The sequence below is a fragment of the Anarhichas minor genome, unplaced genomic scaffold (genome assembly GCF_050575085.1).
Source record: "Anarhichas minor isolate MPS153535 unplaced genomic scaffold, ASM5057508v1 ptg000010l, whole genome shotgun sequence".
Taxonomy (NCBI): domain Eukaryota; kingdom Metazoa; phylum Chordata; class Actinopteri; order Perciformes; family Anarhichadidae; genus Anarhichas; species Anarhichas minor.
In genome coordinates this window covers 1,519,484-1,532,050 of record NW_027466456.1, presented here as the reverse complement: position 1 = coordinate 1,532,050, position 12,567 = coordinate 1,519,484, and the positions used below count along the sequence as shown (strand labels likewise).

At 44.5% G+C, this 12,567-nt stretch overlaps 1 protein-coding gene across 2 annotated transcripts in view; it reads left to right on the top strand.

Moving 5' to 3' along the window:
* Nucleotides 1-12,001, top strand: part of plpp3 (phospholipid phosphatase 3) — a 31,223-nt gene extending 19,222 nt beyond the window's left edge. For both annotated transcript variants that reach the window (XM_076087421.1, XM_076087423.1), the window contains exons 6-7: nt 3,408-3,584; nt 9,386-12,001. In XM_076087421.1, coding sequence (XP_075943536.1) covers nt 3,408-3,584; nt 9,386-9,514 — 306 coding nt within the window. In that variant the 3' untranslated portion in view covers nt 9,515-12,001. The remainder of the gene's footprint in view (nt 1-3,407; nt 3,585-9,385) is intronic.
* The last annotated feature ends 566 nt before the right edge of the window (nt 12,002-12,567 follow it).

Genomic DNA, 12,567 nt, shown 5'->3' with positions numbered 1-12,567 from the left:
AGATTGTAGAGGGAGTCATGGGAGAGAGTGGGATCCACTTTTTATGAAGAGTTTTATTCTCCTTTTTACTCCTCCGAGAGGTTGGATGGAATCACTCCACCTGTTTTCTTAGGAGCAGCTGTGTGTGTGCACTTCCTGTCCTCTCCCATTTCCCTCAATCTCTCCCTCTCACTCCACCTGCTGTGGGTGTCGGGTGGGGCTTCGCACCCTAGAGGAATTTCATGCTTCATACAATCTAATTACACACACACAGACGATTGGCAGCTCCCAGCTCCCCAATCATCTCCTTCCTCTGAAGAGAGGGACTAGGAGTGTCAATGTTTTGGGTCTGGTGGTCTCGGTTCTCACGGCGGGCTGACGGGTGAAGTTCTGGTGTGTTGTCCTGCAGTGAGAGCTTGCCGCGGGTATTTCCCGGCCTCTGGGTGAACCAATGCACTCCGGTCACACCAAGAAAAAGAGACGAATAAAAAGCAAGAGAGGGAACGGACGTATCCAGACCACAGAGTGACACACTAGTCGGAGACCCAGCGTTCCAGCTGTGGCGAGCTCAGGACCTCAGCCAGAGGAGGCCGGTACAGGCTGTGGAACCGAAAAAGAGGCGGAGAGGAGAGTTTGTACGTGTTTGTAGTTGATGTTTCGGAAAAGGAATCCGTGGAATTTTTATGTTTTCGCCAGCTGTAAACGAGTCATGTGACATCACGTTTTTCACTCGCAGAACCTCCCCCCACGGTCTTGGAGTCGTTAAAGTTCGACTCCACATGCGTTCGTTTTAGGGTTTTTAATTGGAAACGCCCACTCAGCCGTTAGCAGAAACCAGTGGCACCGGTTACCAAAGTAAACGTATCAATGAGGTCATAAATAAATAAGTATTCTTGTGTTTCTAACAGACAAAATGTAAAGTCAAATCAATAGAACACGAGGGACCGAGAATGAATACAAGTTTAACTGCTAGCTAAGGATACATGACATAGCTATAGACAATGATAATCAATATTTTTATTAGGAATAAAAAAAGGGAGAGTGGTCGTTTATCATCTACCTCAAGGCACTATTGGGGAAAATATTAACTCATAGATATCCCCATGAAACTTCACCAGTTGATTACTGACATCGAGACATTTATCTTTTGTATTACACATTTTCTGAAATGTTATGTTTGAATATATAAATGAGGCGTTATCTAATGGTAACTTTTGGTGAATTTAGCAGAACTCTACAGATGCAAACAGACAAAGTAGTAAAACAAAACACATAAATGTGTATTTTGGATGTTTCCTTTCCACTAGTCTGAAATAAGACATGTTATAGAAGAAATATAAACCAAAACTCTTTTTGAAAGAAATGTACCAGTGCATTAAAAGCAGCATTTTGTCAGAACAAGAAAGCAAACGAGTGCATTTCCCAAAATGTCAAACTGATGACAAATCATTCATCAGTATTGTTAATTATTCGTCTTTCAATGAATCGACCGTTCATTCCTGCAGGACTAAAAGGACAAAATATGGATCCTCTCTTTCTTCGGTCCTCAAACCTGCTAATTGTCACTCTTTGATTGTGAAGCACTTCATTTCCTGCCAAGCGCGTGTTGAGTGCTGCGTCTGTGACTGATGTGGTTTTGAGTCTACGCTTTCTGAGATGGCACACAGATAAGCGGCACAGATGACACCGCGTCTCGTGCCTCACCACTGAGCTATCTTCTATAATGTCTGACACACAAACACATGAGATCCGGTAGCAAAACGGGCCTGGTGTTTTTCTTCTGTGGGTAAAAACGAGCCAGATAGCGTGTTGGTTGTTTGTTTTAATAGAAAACAATATCTTTGTTTGTGATAAAAGTGGTCTGAACCACAGCTATGCTTTTGTCTCGCAGCCTGGTGGAGGGGAGCGTGGGAATAGAGAGGGGGGGGGCTCTCATTCTTTCTCACTTTGTTGTGTGTGTGTGTGTTTTCTTTTATTGAACACTGAGTCACAGCGACAAAGACGGAGGGAGAAGATCTCGCTGGAATGAGCCGGATTACTTTTAGAAACCACCAGACTCCGTGTCGCTCTCGTCTCCATCTGTCATGGGAATCTGCTAGGACTCCTTTTTTGTTGTTCTTGCATTTCATTGTTGTTTTTGCTCAGATGTCACTATTTAAGACACAACACATTATTGTAGGTGGACGGCAAGGGTCAGAAAGGCAAATGGCTGCGTGTATTTCAGTGATGAGTTGGATTTATAGATGCATTCTGAGATGTTAAAAAGGTCATTAACCCTCTGAATGTTTGCGTGAATCAGGGTTGGACGGGTTATTTGGGTTTACTCACTGACCTCCAGTCAGATCGGGCCAATCAGATTACTGTAACTCCTTCTTTTTGGCTCGGCGTTCTCTCTCCCTTTCTCCTACAACCACCCTCCACCAGAGCTCGCTTTAAAACCAAGAGGTTAAGGAAGTCGTGTGAAGGGCTGCAGAACGTCGCAGACAAAAGCACTTATCAGCCGTCCTCTACCCACTACCTGAGAACCGCGGCGGAGGAAGCATGAAGTCTAAACATCCCCGCCAGGGAGGAGAGAGGTTGGAATGGGATGGGAGGGATCGCTTCCTCTGCTTCCTCAAGGAGACAAACAATGACACGAGTATCGAGGAAGCTCGAAGGAGCTTTACGTCCACACCTACAGGGAGGCTCTCTGTAGGTATTGTGAGCTGATTATAAGACCCAAGGTCCGGGCCTGGGTAGACCTTGGCTGAGGGCCGGCCCCTCCCAGCTCCTCTCGTCTCTGAGAGACAGGAAGTTGAGGGTACGAGTGGTGCGCAGAAACACAGGATGTCTGAGTACGAAAAGAGAGGCGGTGCATGTGTATTTGCACTTGTGAAAGCGGCCTTGGACTTTCCTGTTTTGACTCTTCTCAGTCTTTATCGTGACCCAGGAGATGGTGGGTTTTTTTGGGGGCTGCAGGCGGAGCGCATCCGCTTTGTCTTTTCTATTTACTCTAATAGAGGGTAGAGAGTTCATCCCAACAGAGTATGTATAAGTGTGTGTGTGTGTGTGTGTATTTTCTCTCTGTGGTCGTGCTGTTTTTACAGCTGGGATGTTGAACCATGAACCAGTCATGTCCGGGTCCCAGTGTGTGTGTTGTGGAAGAGATTATGTGTTTCTTTGCGGGTCTGGCCCACTTTGATTCAGTCTAGACCTCTCAGACCGTAATAATACACACACACTGACACACACACACACACACACACACACACACCGATACACGCAGCAGGTGTCCAGCCGGCTGTGTGTGTGTGAGGTTTCTACATATTTTACATTATTTGCATTGAACACAATAACTGTGCACATTTCATTCATGTCGTATGGATGAAAATAAGTAACGCCCTCTCTCTCTCTCTCTCTCTCTCTCTTTCTCTCTCTCGTCTCCACAGTTCTACCTCCAGTCCAGGTTTTCGTGGCGCGGCGCTCGTCTGCTCCGCCCGCTGCTCCAGTTCACCCTGCTGATGATGGCCTTCTACACCGGCCTGTCGCGCGTCTCCGACCACAAGCACCACCCGACCGACGTCCTGGCGGGCTTCGTGCAGGGCGCCCTGGTGGCCTACTGCATAGTGAGTGCACTCACGTCACGCAAAAAAAGCACACAACGCCAACATGATGAAAACTGTATGAACATGTGATGTGAGTGATAACGCATTTTGCAGAAGTCCCAGTGAAAGGGAAGTTAGGGCGTCTTTACTGATACGTATCTCACAGTGAAACTGGAAGAAGAAAAAAGACAGAGATCTGATGTAAAAATCATCTGATACTGATTTTGTTGACACATATTTGGCGAGCTATGAATGAACATTTAACACACGGGATTAAGACTTGGAAAATGTACATTTCATGTCACTGGGTCTTTAGTACTTTTCTATAATTGATTGGGGATGAAACGAACCAACCGCTCCTTCTTTTCACTTTTCTCTCCTCTCTGCTTTTATTATGAACAAGAGAAACAGAGCCGGCAGTGAAGTGAGGAGAATCTGATTCCCTTTAATGTATAACACATTGCCCTAATTCAGGAGTGTGTGTGTTTGTGTGTGTGTGTGTGTGTGTGTGTGTGTGTGTGTGTGTATGGATTGTGTGTGAATCCATACAAACCTCCTTCACTACTTTTGTGACATATCGTCATAGCAGTTGCCAGATGATTTTCATAACCCTCATCATTACGTTAAGCTAGACGGAGCCAAGGAAAATTGAAATCGGGGTCTCAAAAAAAAAAAGAGGGAGTGCAAAAAAGAAAAAGAGAGAGAGCGAACATTAGGCTTTGAAACAGGAATGAGGCTGTTAATTATTTGGGTTTTTTATTTTTTATTTGGCAGCTCTGGTTCTATCAGCACAGCAGGCCCCCGTTTAAACTCTGCTGCCTCTGGGAAACGTATGGAAAGACACACACACACACACACATACAACCTTTACCTTTCTACGTGAGCCAGATCGTGAGCGTGGAAAGGATTAGATTCATAAAACTTTAGCAAGACCTTAGTAGTGGCACCTGGGCAGACCTTGGCACAGCTAAAATGCACACACCTACACACACACACACACACACACACACGCGCGCGAACAATAGACTGTGTGCAAAAACAGCGCTCCTCCAACTGGGCGAAGCTCCTGCTGAGACGACATCGGCTCTGACAGGGAGGTGGAAAAGAAATGTCAGAAAAATACTCAACGTATGAGGTTGACCTCTGGATGGGCAGATCTGGCATCAGCAGCGAAGGGAGGGAAGTGACGGGAGAGAGGAGCCTTGTCTACATCTTGGCTCAGGATGAGCGGGGGTTTAATCCAACTGGGCTATTCCACAACCCTCAGAGAGACACTCAACACACACACACGCACATATATATATGTGTGTATATAAACGTACGCACGCGCACTCATTTCCAAAACCCCTGCCGATCGAGGCGGCTGAGGTTAGTTTTACAATCCTTGACGCTCATTGTGATTCGCCCAGTCTTGGTAGGAACACACACATCTGTGAACACTTTAGCTCGGCTGTTAGAGCCTCGCTCCATGAGCAGCGGAGCAGAAAGGACCTGACAGGAGAGACGAGTGGAGGCTCAGACAGACAGAGGAGGTACGAAAGTACCAGAGTGTGAACGTCCTCAGATCTTAAGTCGACAAGTGTGCGGTCGCTATTCTTCTAAATGTATATACCAGTTGTATATTTATATTTATTTCGTCTCCACACAGCATGAAACACGGCCAATATCAGCTGACATGACAGAACTATAAAAACTTGCCCAATTGAAACAAATTCATGAAGACCGCTCTCCAGTTTTTCTCTCGTAGATCTGCTTAGGCGACTTGTTTTGTTTCTGGTTTGCAACCTCTACTTCTTCTTCTTCGTCCACTCTGTTTACTGGCAGACTGCCACCGTGACATAGACTGTTTATAAGAAGTGGACGTAGTCGTCGTGACGTCACCCGTTAGTTTGTGGACTGATGTTTTGAAGCCTCGACTTCGGCGTTTTTGGCCGTCAGCATCTTGACTTTTTGCAACCAGTGAACAGAAGTGACCATATTTGGACTGAGGAGGAGTGACGTAGAGACGGCGTATACGTCTCTGGTAGAGACCTGTTAATCACCGTGTGGCCCCGCCCAAAAGCATACCCTGCTTTATGGTCTATTTGACTCTAAATGGCCTAAAGTTCACTTGACAATTGACTGGAAACCCGGCGAGTGTGACAATATGACAAAGGTTCCGCCTGTTGAAACGGTTGATAGAGCCCCATGGCAGCCTGGGTAATGCGGTCCTTGAATCTATCCTGATGCATGGAAAGTCTCCAAATGTCTGAAGAACAAAAGAACACTTTGGGTGAATCAGTGCATTTGCACGTCAGTCCCAAGTGTGCGATTGTGAACAATTGTTGTAAATATCACGTGATGAGTTCTGCGTCCTTGTAGAAAAGTGTCTTCCTTCCTAAATATATTTTAGTAATGGACCGTGGAGAATTGTCTTGTTCCTTTACTCTTTTGTCTCAGCTATTCCAGTTTCCCCGAGGCTACAGTTACCTTTTAAGTCTAATTGAGTGCCAGTAAGTGAACAATACAAACCTGGAGCAGGAATGAGCTAATTCATCTGTAGTGACTAGTGTTAGACTGCGGCTTTGTTCTAAGTTAATTGCTGCTTCAAACCTCTCCGTCTGTCCTCACACTGGATGACGGGTGGCGTCTGAGTCGGATGCATTTTAGAAGAATATGTACCGTCCAGACTTTGTCTGCAGTGCTGCAATCCAGAGAATCGGTAACCACAACAGGACGTGGTCCGTCTGTCCTACCTGGCACTTCCTATCAGACTCGGTGACCTACTTATCTCGACGTGTGGCAATAAAACAGGTCACTAGGACCGAATCCAGCAGGAAGCAGCTGGCGGAGAGAAAGCGTTTGCAGCGCTTTTTTTTTTTCTTGCTTTTTTTAGTGGGTTCATTGTCCCAGTGGAGAGGAGTCGGGTCAGGTGTTAGAGGAGAAGAGGGCCAGAGGATGCTATCGCTCCCATTCAAACACACAAGGACATGCTGCACATTCTCAGGGTGTCGAACACCGAGGCAGCGTCTGAGGGGTCGGTGAACTTGTGTAGAAGCAGGAAGTCTTCTTTTTATCGCTTCACACACACAACGCAAGTGTCTAAATGTGTAATTCTATGTACGGCACCATTTAACACTGAGAGTTATTTTTGTTAAACGTATGCACATGCAGTATATTAGGACGGTGTGTTAGAGAGAAAAAATACTTTTTTACATTACGTATTTTCTGAGTTCAAAGATCTACAAGAAAAAACAATCAAACTTAGCAGGAAAAAACATATGAGGAAAAGATTAAAAAGTCACATGTTTTTATTTCTGCCAAAGAGTGACTTTCTAATCTCAGAGAATATTCAAGTTTTCTGCTTGTAAATTTATGAGGTTTTTCTCAAAAATGTACCACTTTGATCTCAGAAATTTTGACTATCAGCACCCTCCCCCCGGCTCTGTAATATTTATTTTTACCTACAATGCCCCCAATACGCCGTCATAGTAAACAGTAAGACAACATAAGTGTGTGATAATTGTGTCGATATATTCAGAGTTACATCCTCCGACCTACATCGGTTCGGTGTGAATGCGTTTAACCGATGTGTGGTTAGGCTGCGAATACATTCATGGTTATTTACATCTGCGTGCCAACAAATTAAGAGTTTTACCCGTTGACATACTGAGGGGGTCTGGTGAGTAATATGCTGTTTTTTTTAGACATGCACAGTTCCTGCAAGTTGGTGCACTCGCTTCCTGTGTGACTCAGCTGGTCTATGTGTCAGACGTGACATTTTAATAGCGGTTATAAGAACGCACAATTAGAGGCTGAGTAGGCATCAGCACAAAAAGGCCCAGAGGCTTTATTTGTATGTGTGTGTGTGTGTGTGTGTGTGTGTTCGTGTATACCATGCACAGGAAGTGGTGTGGCCGCGATAAGCCTTCCACCACGGAGGGTTCAGGGGCGATAAGTTGGAGGTCGGTCTGCGCGGCGAAGAGGCCCGCTGCAATTGGTCCGCTGAGCATCCTGATGGGAAATAAGGCCCCAAAAAAAAGTTTCCCATGACGGCTCAGGGCTTGTTCTCAGAGACATGACTCGTCACATCACATCCCTCTGCGCTCCCCTAATTATATCATATGTAATGTACCGTATAGTGATAACGGCTGTGCAGACAAAGAGCCCTTTTTAAAGCTCTGAAAAGCAGCTGTGTGTCATGAGAGGTATCTATATACGTGTGATGTCATCCGTCAGTCAAAGGTCAGCAGTGAAGGTCAGGTTTATGGTCAGTAAATGTCGAGCTGTAATAGAAGAGAACATCTTTGTGTTGAGCCCCACACTCAGAATGAGACCGTCTTTGTTATTTAGACCGACTGTAAGTTTCTCCCGTGATAGTTTTCCCAGAGGAGCTGGTGCACCGTAGATGCATAGAATTTCTGATTATTTTCCTCGCAAATTTCTGACTTTATAATCTCAGGGGCTTTTTCTAAATTTGCATTTGTAAATTCGTGAGGATTTCTCATAAATGTACAGAACATATCAGAGATCTCTTTCTCCAGGTTTAGTGTTGAATGGCAGCCTCCTCCTTCCTCCCCCCTCCTCCCTCCCTGGCATCGTCCCTCTGCTCGCCCTCCACTGGCAGCGCGGAAGGAAAAGCTGCTTCGCCTGCCAGTTGTGTTGTATTTGTTGCTCATGACCGACCCTTGAAAGTGGAAACGGTAATCCACTCTCACAGTAGACAGTTTCCATGGTCGCACTTCCTGTCCACCCCTTGCCCGTTTTCCTGTTTGACATATGATGTCATCGAGATCTCAGGAAGAGATTTCTTTCAGTCAGACTGACCTCAGAGTCGATGTAAAAAAAAAAAAAAAAAAGGGTGAATTCCCCCCATGGCATCATTTAATGGTGGATTAGCAAAGGTTCACTTAATGCAGTCTGTTTACGGTGAGCTACAGTAAGATCACTTCCTCCAGCCAGATTACTCAGAGTTGCTAGTTTGTGGTTGCACAGTGTGGCGGCGTGTGGGTGATGAGGGAGTTTCTCGTCACGGCATCATGAAGTAAGCTCACAGCTCACCTGCAGACGCCTGGCTGCACCGTCACATCATCCCTGTTCAGACCTGATCCAGGATCAGAAGAAGGTGCAGCTCTGAAATTCAAAAAGTTTGAGTCCAGCTAAAGAAGAGACTTATTGTATTTCTTTAATTTGCCTTGGGAGTTGTCTGGCAAACGCAAATCAACTACAGATAAGGTTTAACATGCTGTATGCAAATTACAACAATAACCCCGAGGTCATTTGCATTAAAACTGAACCTCAAAACCTGACACACACGCACACACACATCTCCACATAACCACCTCCATATTTGGTTTACATCATCATATTTTAATTTAGTCAGGAAACACTTAATTTTTTTCCGCTGATTCTTCATTCGGGACGGGTATCGTTAGGATTCTATCGATACTACTACTCTAATCGATACTCTTTCTCAATATACTGTGAGAAAAAAAAGACGATTAATTAAGAAAAGAATCAACATTGCTTTATTATTCTTATATAAACAAAAATAAACAAAAGAAGTTCCAAAATCTTTAAAATACATTCTCAGCTAAACAATTAGCTTAGCGATTAGCTTTCATTGATTAGCCTGTTCACAAAGAGACAGAGAGAAGAGGTTTGAGACGAGGACATCTCACTCTGTGTCTTCTAAAGTACCGATAGCAGAACTGTTAACTCCGGACCGCATCAATGCTCCGGGTTTTTACTGATTTAGAACTGGGTTTCGGGGGGGGGGGGGGGGGGTGCATCCCTATTCTCCGTGTTTGTTTCCTCACCTCGCTCTCCCTCTCTTCCCCCAGGTGTACTACGTGTCGGACCTGTTCAAGCCCAGGGTGAAGCCGGCCACGCCCCCGCCCTCCCCCATCAAGAAGGAGCTGCTGCCTTCGTCCGACATCATCGAGAGGAACAACCACCACAACATGGTGTGAGAGAGAGAGAGGGAGAGAGAGAGAGAGAGAGAGAGAGGCCCGCCACTTCTTCCTGTGACTTGAGGAGCCAATCGCAGCGCTGCTCGCCTCCCATCGGACAGTAGAATGTAGCGACGAGAGACTGTAGCTGCTCCTCAAATGGCACCCTCCTCCCTTGTTTCTTTGTTTGTTTTTGCAGCGCCCAGCGAGGCGCTTCCTTTCGGACTGTAGGGTGTCCGATTTGAGACTTGCACAGCAGAGTCCACTCTCACTATCCAGACTTGTTATTTACTATAATTATGTTAACTACTAATCAACATTTGAGCCTGTCGTTTTTTGAGCACAAACAGAAAAGAAATTGGAAAAAAATGTTTTTTTTTAAGAAATTGGGACGACTTGACAGGCAGAGCTGAGGGTGTGGAGGTTTGATGGAGGTGTAACCACATGAAGGGTTAAACACTTGTGAAGAAAAACAAATGAAGAAGAAAAAGAAGAAGACAAACCCCCTGCCTAGGGAGAGAGGGACGCTTCCTCTCTGAACTCTCAGTGGCCTTGGAACGCTGTAGGACAACTACTTCCTTAGCTATGGGAAGGATATTACTGCAATAACTAGCATAGAAATATTAACAGTATAGAAAAGATATAACGTATAGCACTGTTTTTTTTAAGCTCATTGTCCATTATCACCACTTGCTGCCTGAGACGTCGAACTGAAAGAAAACTTGACGGCGCCGACGCCCACGAGACAGACTCCAAAAAACAAAAGTCGACCCGAGCCGGGCGTGGTGGCTTTCACGAGACTCCACGTTCACGCAGGATCGAGTTAGCATAGCATTGGCTTCAGTAACAATAGCAACAAGCTACTTTAAGGGTTACATTCTGATTGTTATAGGTCTTTTATGTCAGAGCAACTTTCTTCCTCACTACCCTGATAAGGTCCGATCACACCGAGACTCGTCGCTAGAAACTAGAAAGTGTCGCTAAAAACGTGTCGCTAGAAACGCGTCGCATTTTTTAAGGTGTTTTTTAGACGCTGCATAAAAAGTTTAAGTATTCTCAACTTTTCACGTCTTCAGTGTCACACTTGGCAATCAAGCAAGAGGCGGGCTTTACTGCTTCACCACCGACTTCCTGTTTTGATGCCGCTAGATGTGGCAGGAACAGACGTTGATATTAGTGTCTCGGTGTGATCGGGGCCTTAAAACTGTAACAGCAGGAAGCGAAGCCCTTCCAACCTCATGTACTTTCTGCCTCCGCATCAGCACGTCAAGTTTTTTTTTTCTGTAGTTGACTCTCAGAGCGGCCCAAACCCGGGATGTTGCATTTCTTGAGGGTTAGATGTACTAACGGGTGGGGAAGGGGGGGGGGGGATGGGATAGGGAGGGGGGGAGTATTTTCTGTGGAAGGAGGGAGGCAGATCTCACAGCCTCCCAGCACCTGTATTAAGAGGCGTGGCTGTGCCATGCCACTTCCTTGGTGTTGGGGTCATCTGTGTTTATCTTCCTAAACAGGAAGTGGGAGGGTGGGATGGGTGGGCAGAGTGAAGGGGGTGCGGGCTGTCACCGTGGAAAGAGGGTGATGAATTACAGCTAAGCTGGCACATTTATTTTTACGGGATGATTTGGGGCTCTTTCCGCTGGCAGGGAGGGGCTCTCACCCACCCAATCACTCATTGGCAATGGATGTGTGTGTGTGTGTGTATCTGTGTGTCCTGTACACTCCTGTGCTTGTGTGGGTACGCATATGCTTGTACATGTACATCTTGTGCGAATTAATGTGTGTGTCTGTACATATGTGTGTGCCCTGTGAAAAAAGACCCCCCCCCATCTCGATGAAGTGTGTGTCAAAGGAGACACTGTCAGCTGTGCCAAGTGTGTGTGTGTGAGTGTGTGTGTGTGTGTCAGAGAGCGAGAGAGCAGGTGGACGTTATAAAAACTGTGGATCTAATATTTTTTATTCTCTGTAACCTTGTGTGTTCATAGCCTGTCCTGTATAATCACTAACAGTTGTACAGATACAGAAGCCCTTTTCTTTTATTTACAGCCGACTCAGATCTCCTCCTCCAAAAACACACTCCGCCATGTTGCACATCTTTCTCATCGTATAGTCCGTCCTATCATTTCACCAAGCCGTTCTCACTCTCTTTTATTTTATAAATATATAAATAATGTATAGATCACTAAACTCTGTAAGATATTGTTTCTTAACATGTTTAGATATATCCACTATGATTACAGACCTGTGTTCTTCACAAAATGCTGCTTGAAAAGCATCGATTGACAGATTTTTGTATCTAGAATAACTATTGTAGATTGTTATAGCTACGTTTGTAATATGCATTCAAAAAAAAAATACACCCACAATTGTATTAAAAATTCAATATTAGTATTTTTGTATCATCTCGTTTTTTTTTGTACCAAGACATAGATGCAATGCTATTTTTTTTCTGCTAAATGTACTTAGCTCTAATACATGTGCTTTTAAATAAAAAGCTCATTATGAACACAACTTTGGTTCGTCTTCAATGTCAGTTTTGTATCTTTATTATACAGTTTGTTGGCTTGATGGTTTTATTTTGTTCATGTTTGCTCCTGAAAATGATCCCTTGACCTTTTCCACATACAAAAAAACATTAAAACTGCAACATTAGTGGTGGAATGTAACTAAGTACATTTACTCAAGTAATGTACCAAATTACACATTTGAAGAACTTAACCTCAGTACTTATAAATAGATTAATAGTGATATTAAAACAATGTATGATAGTAATGCATCATAAGTCAATTTAGCAAATAATACTTTTAAGTCTTTTTTCTTAAAGGGACAGTGTGTAGCATTTAGGGAGATCTATTAGCAGAAATATAATTTATTATTCATAACTATGTTTTCTTTATTGTATAATCAGCTGAAATTAGCAATTGTTGTGTTTCCGTTAGCTTAGCCCTTCATATCTACATAGGGAACAGGTCCTCTTCACGGAGTGCGTCATGTTGCACCGCCATGTTTCTACGGTAGCCCAGAACAGACAAACCAAACACTGGATGTAGAGAGAAATTTTGACGTTTTACATCACC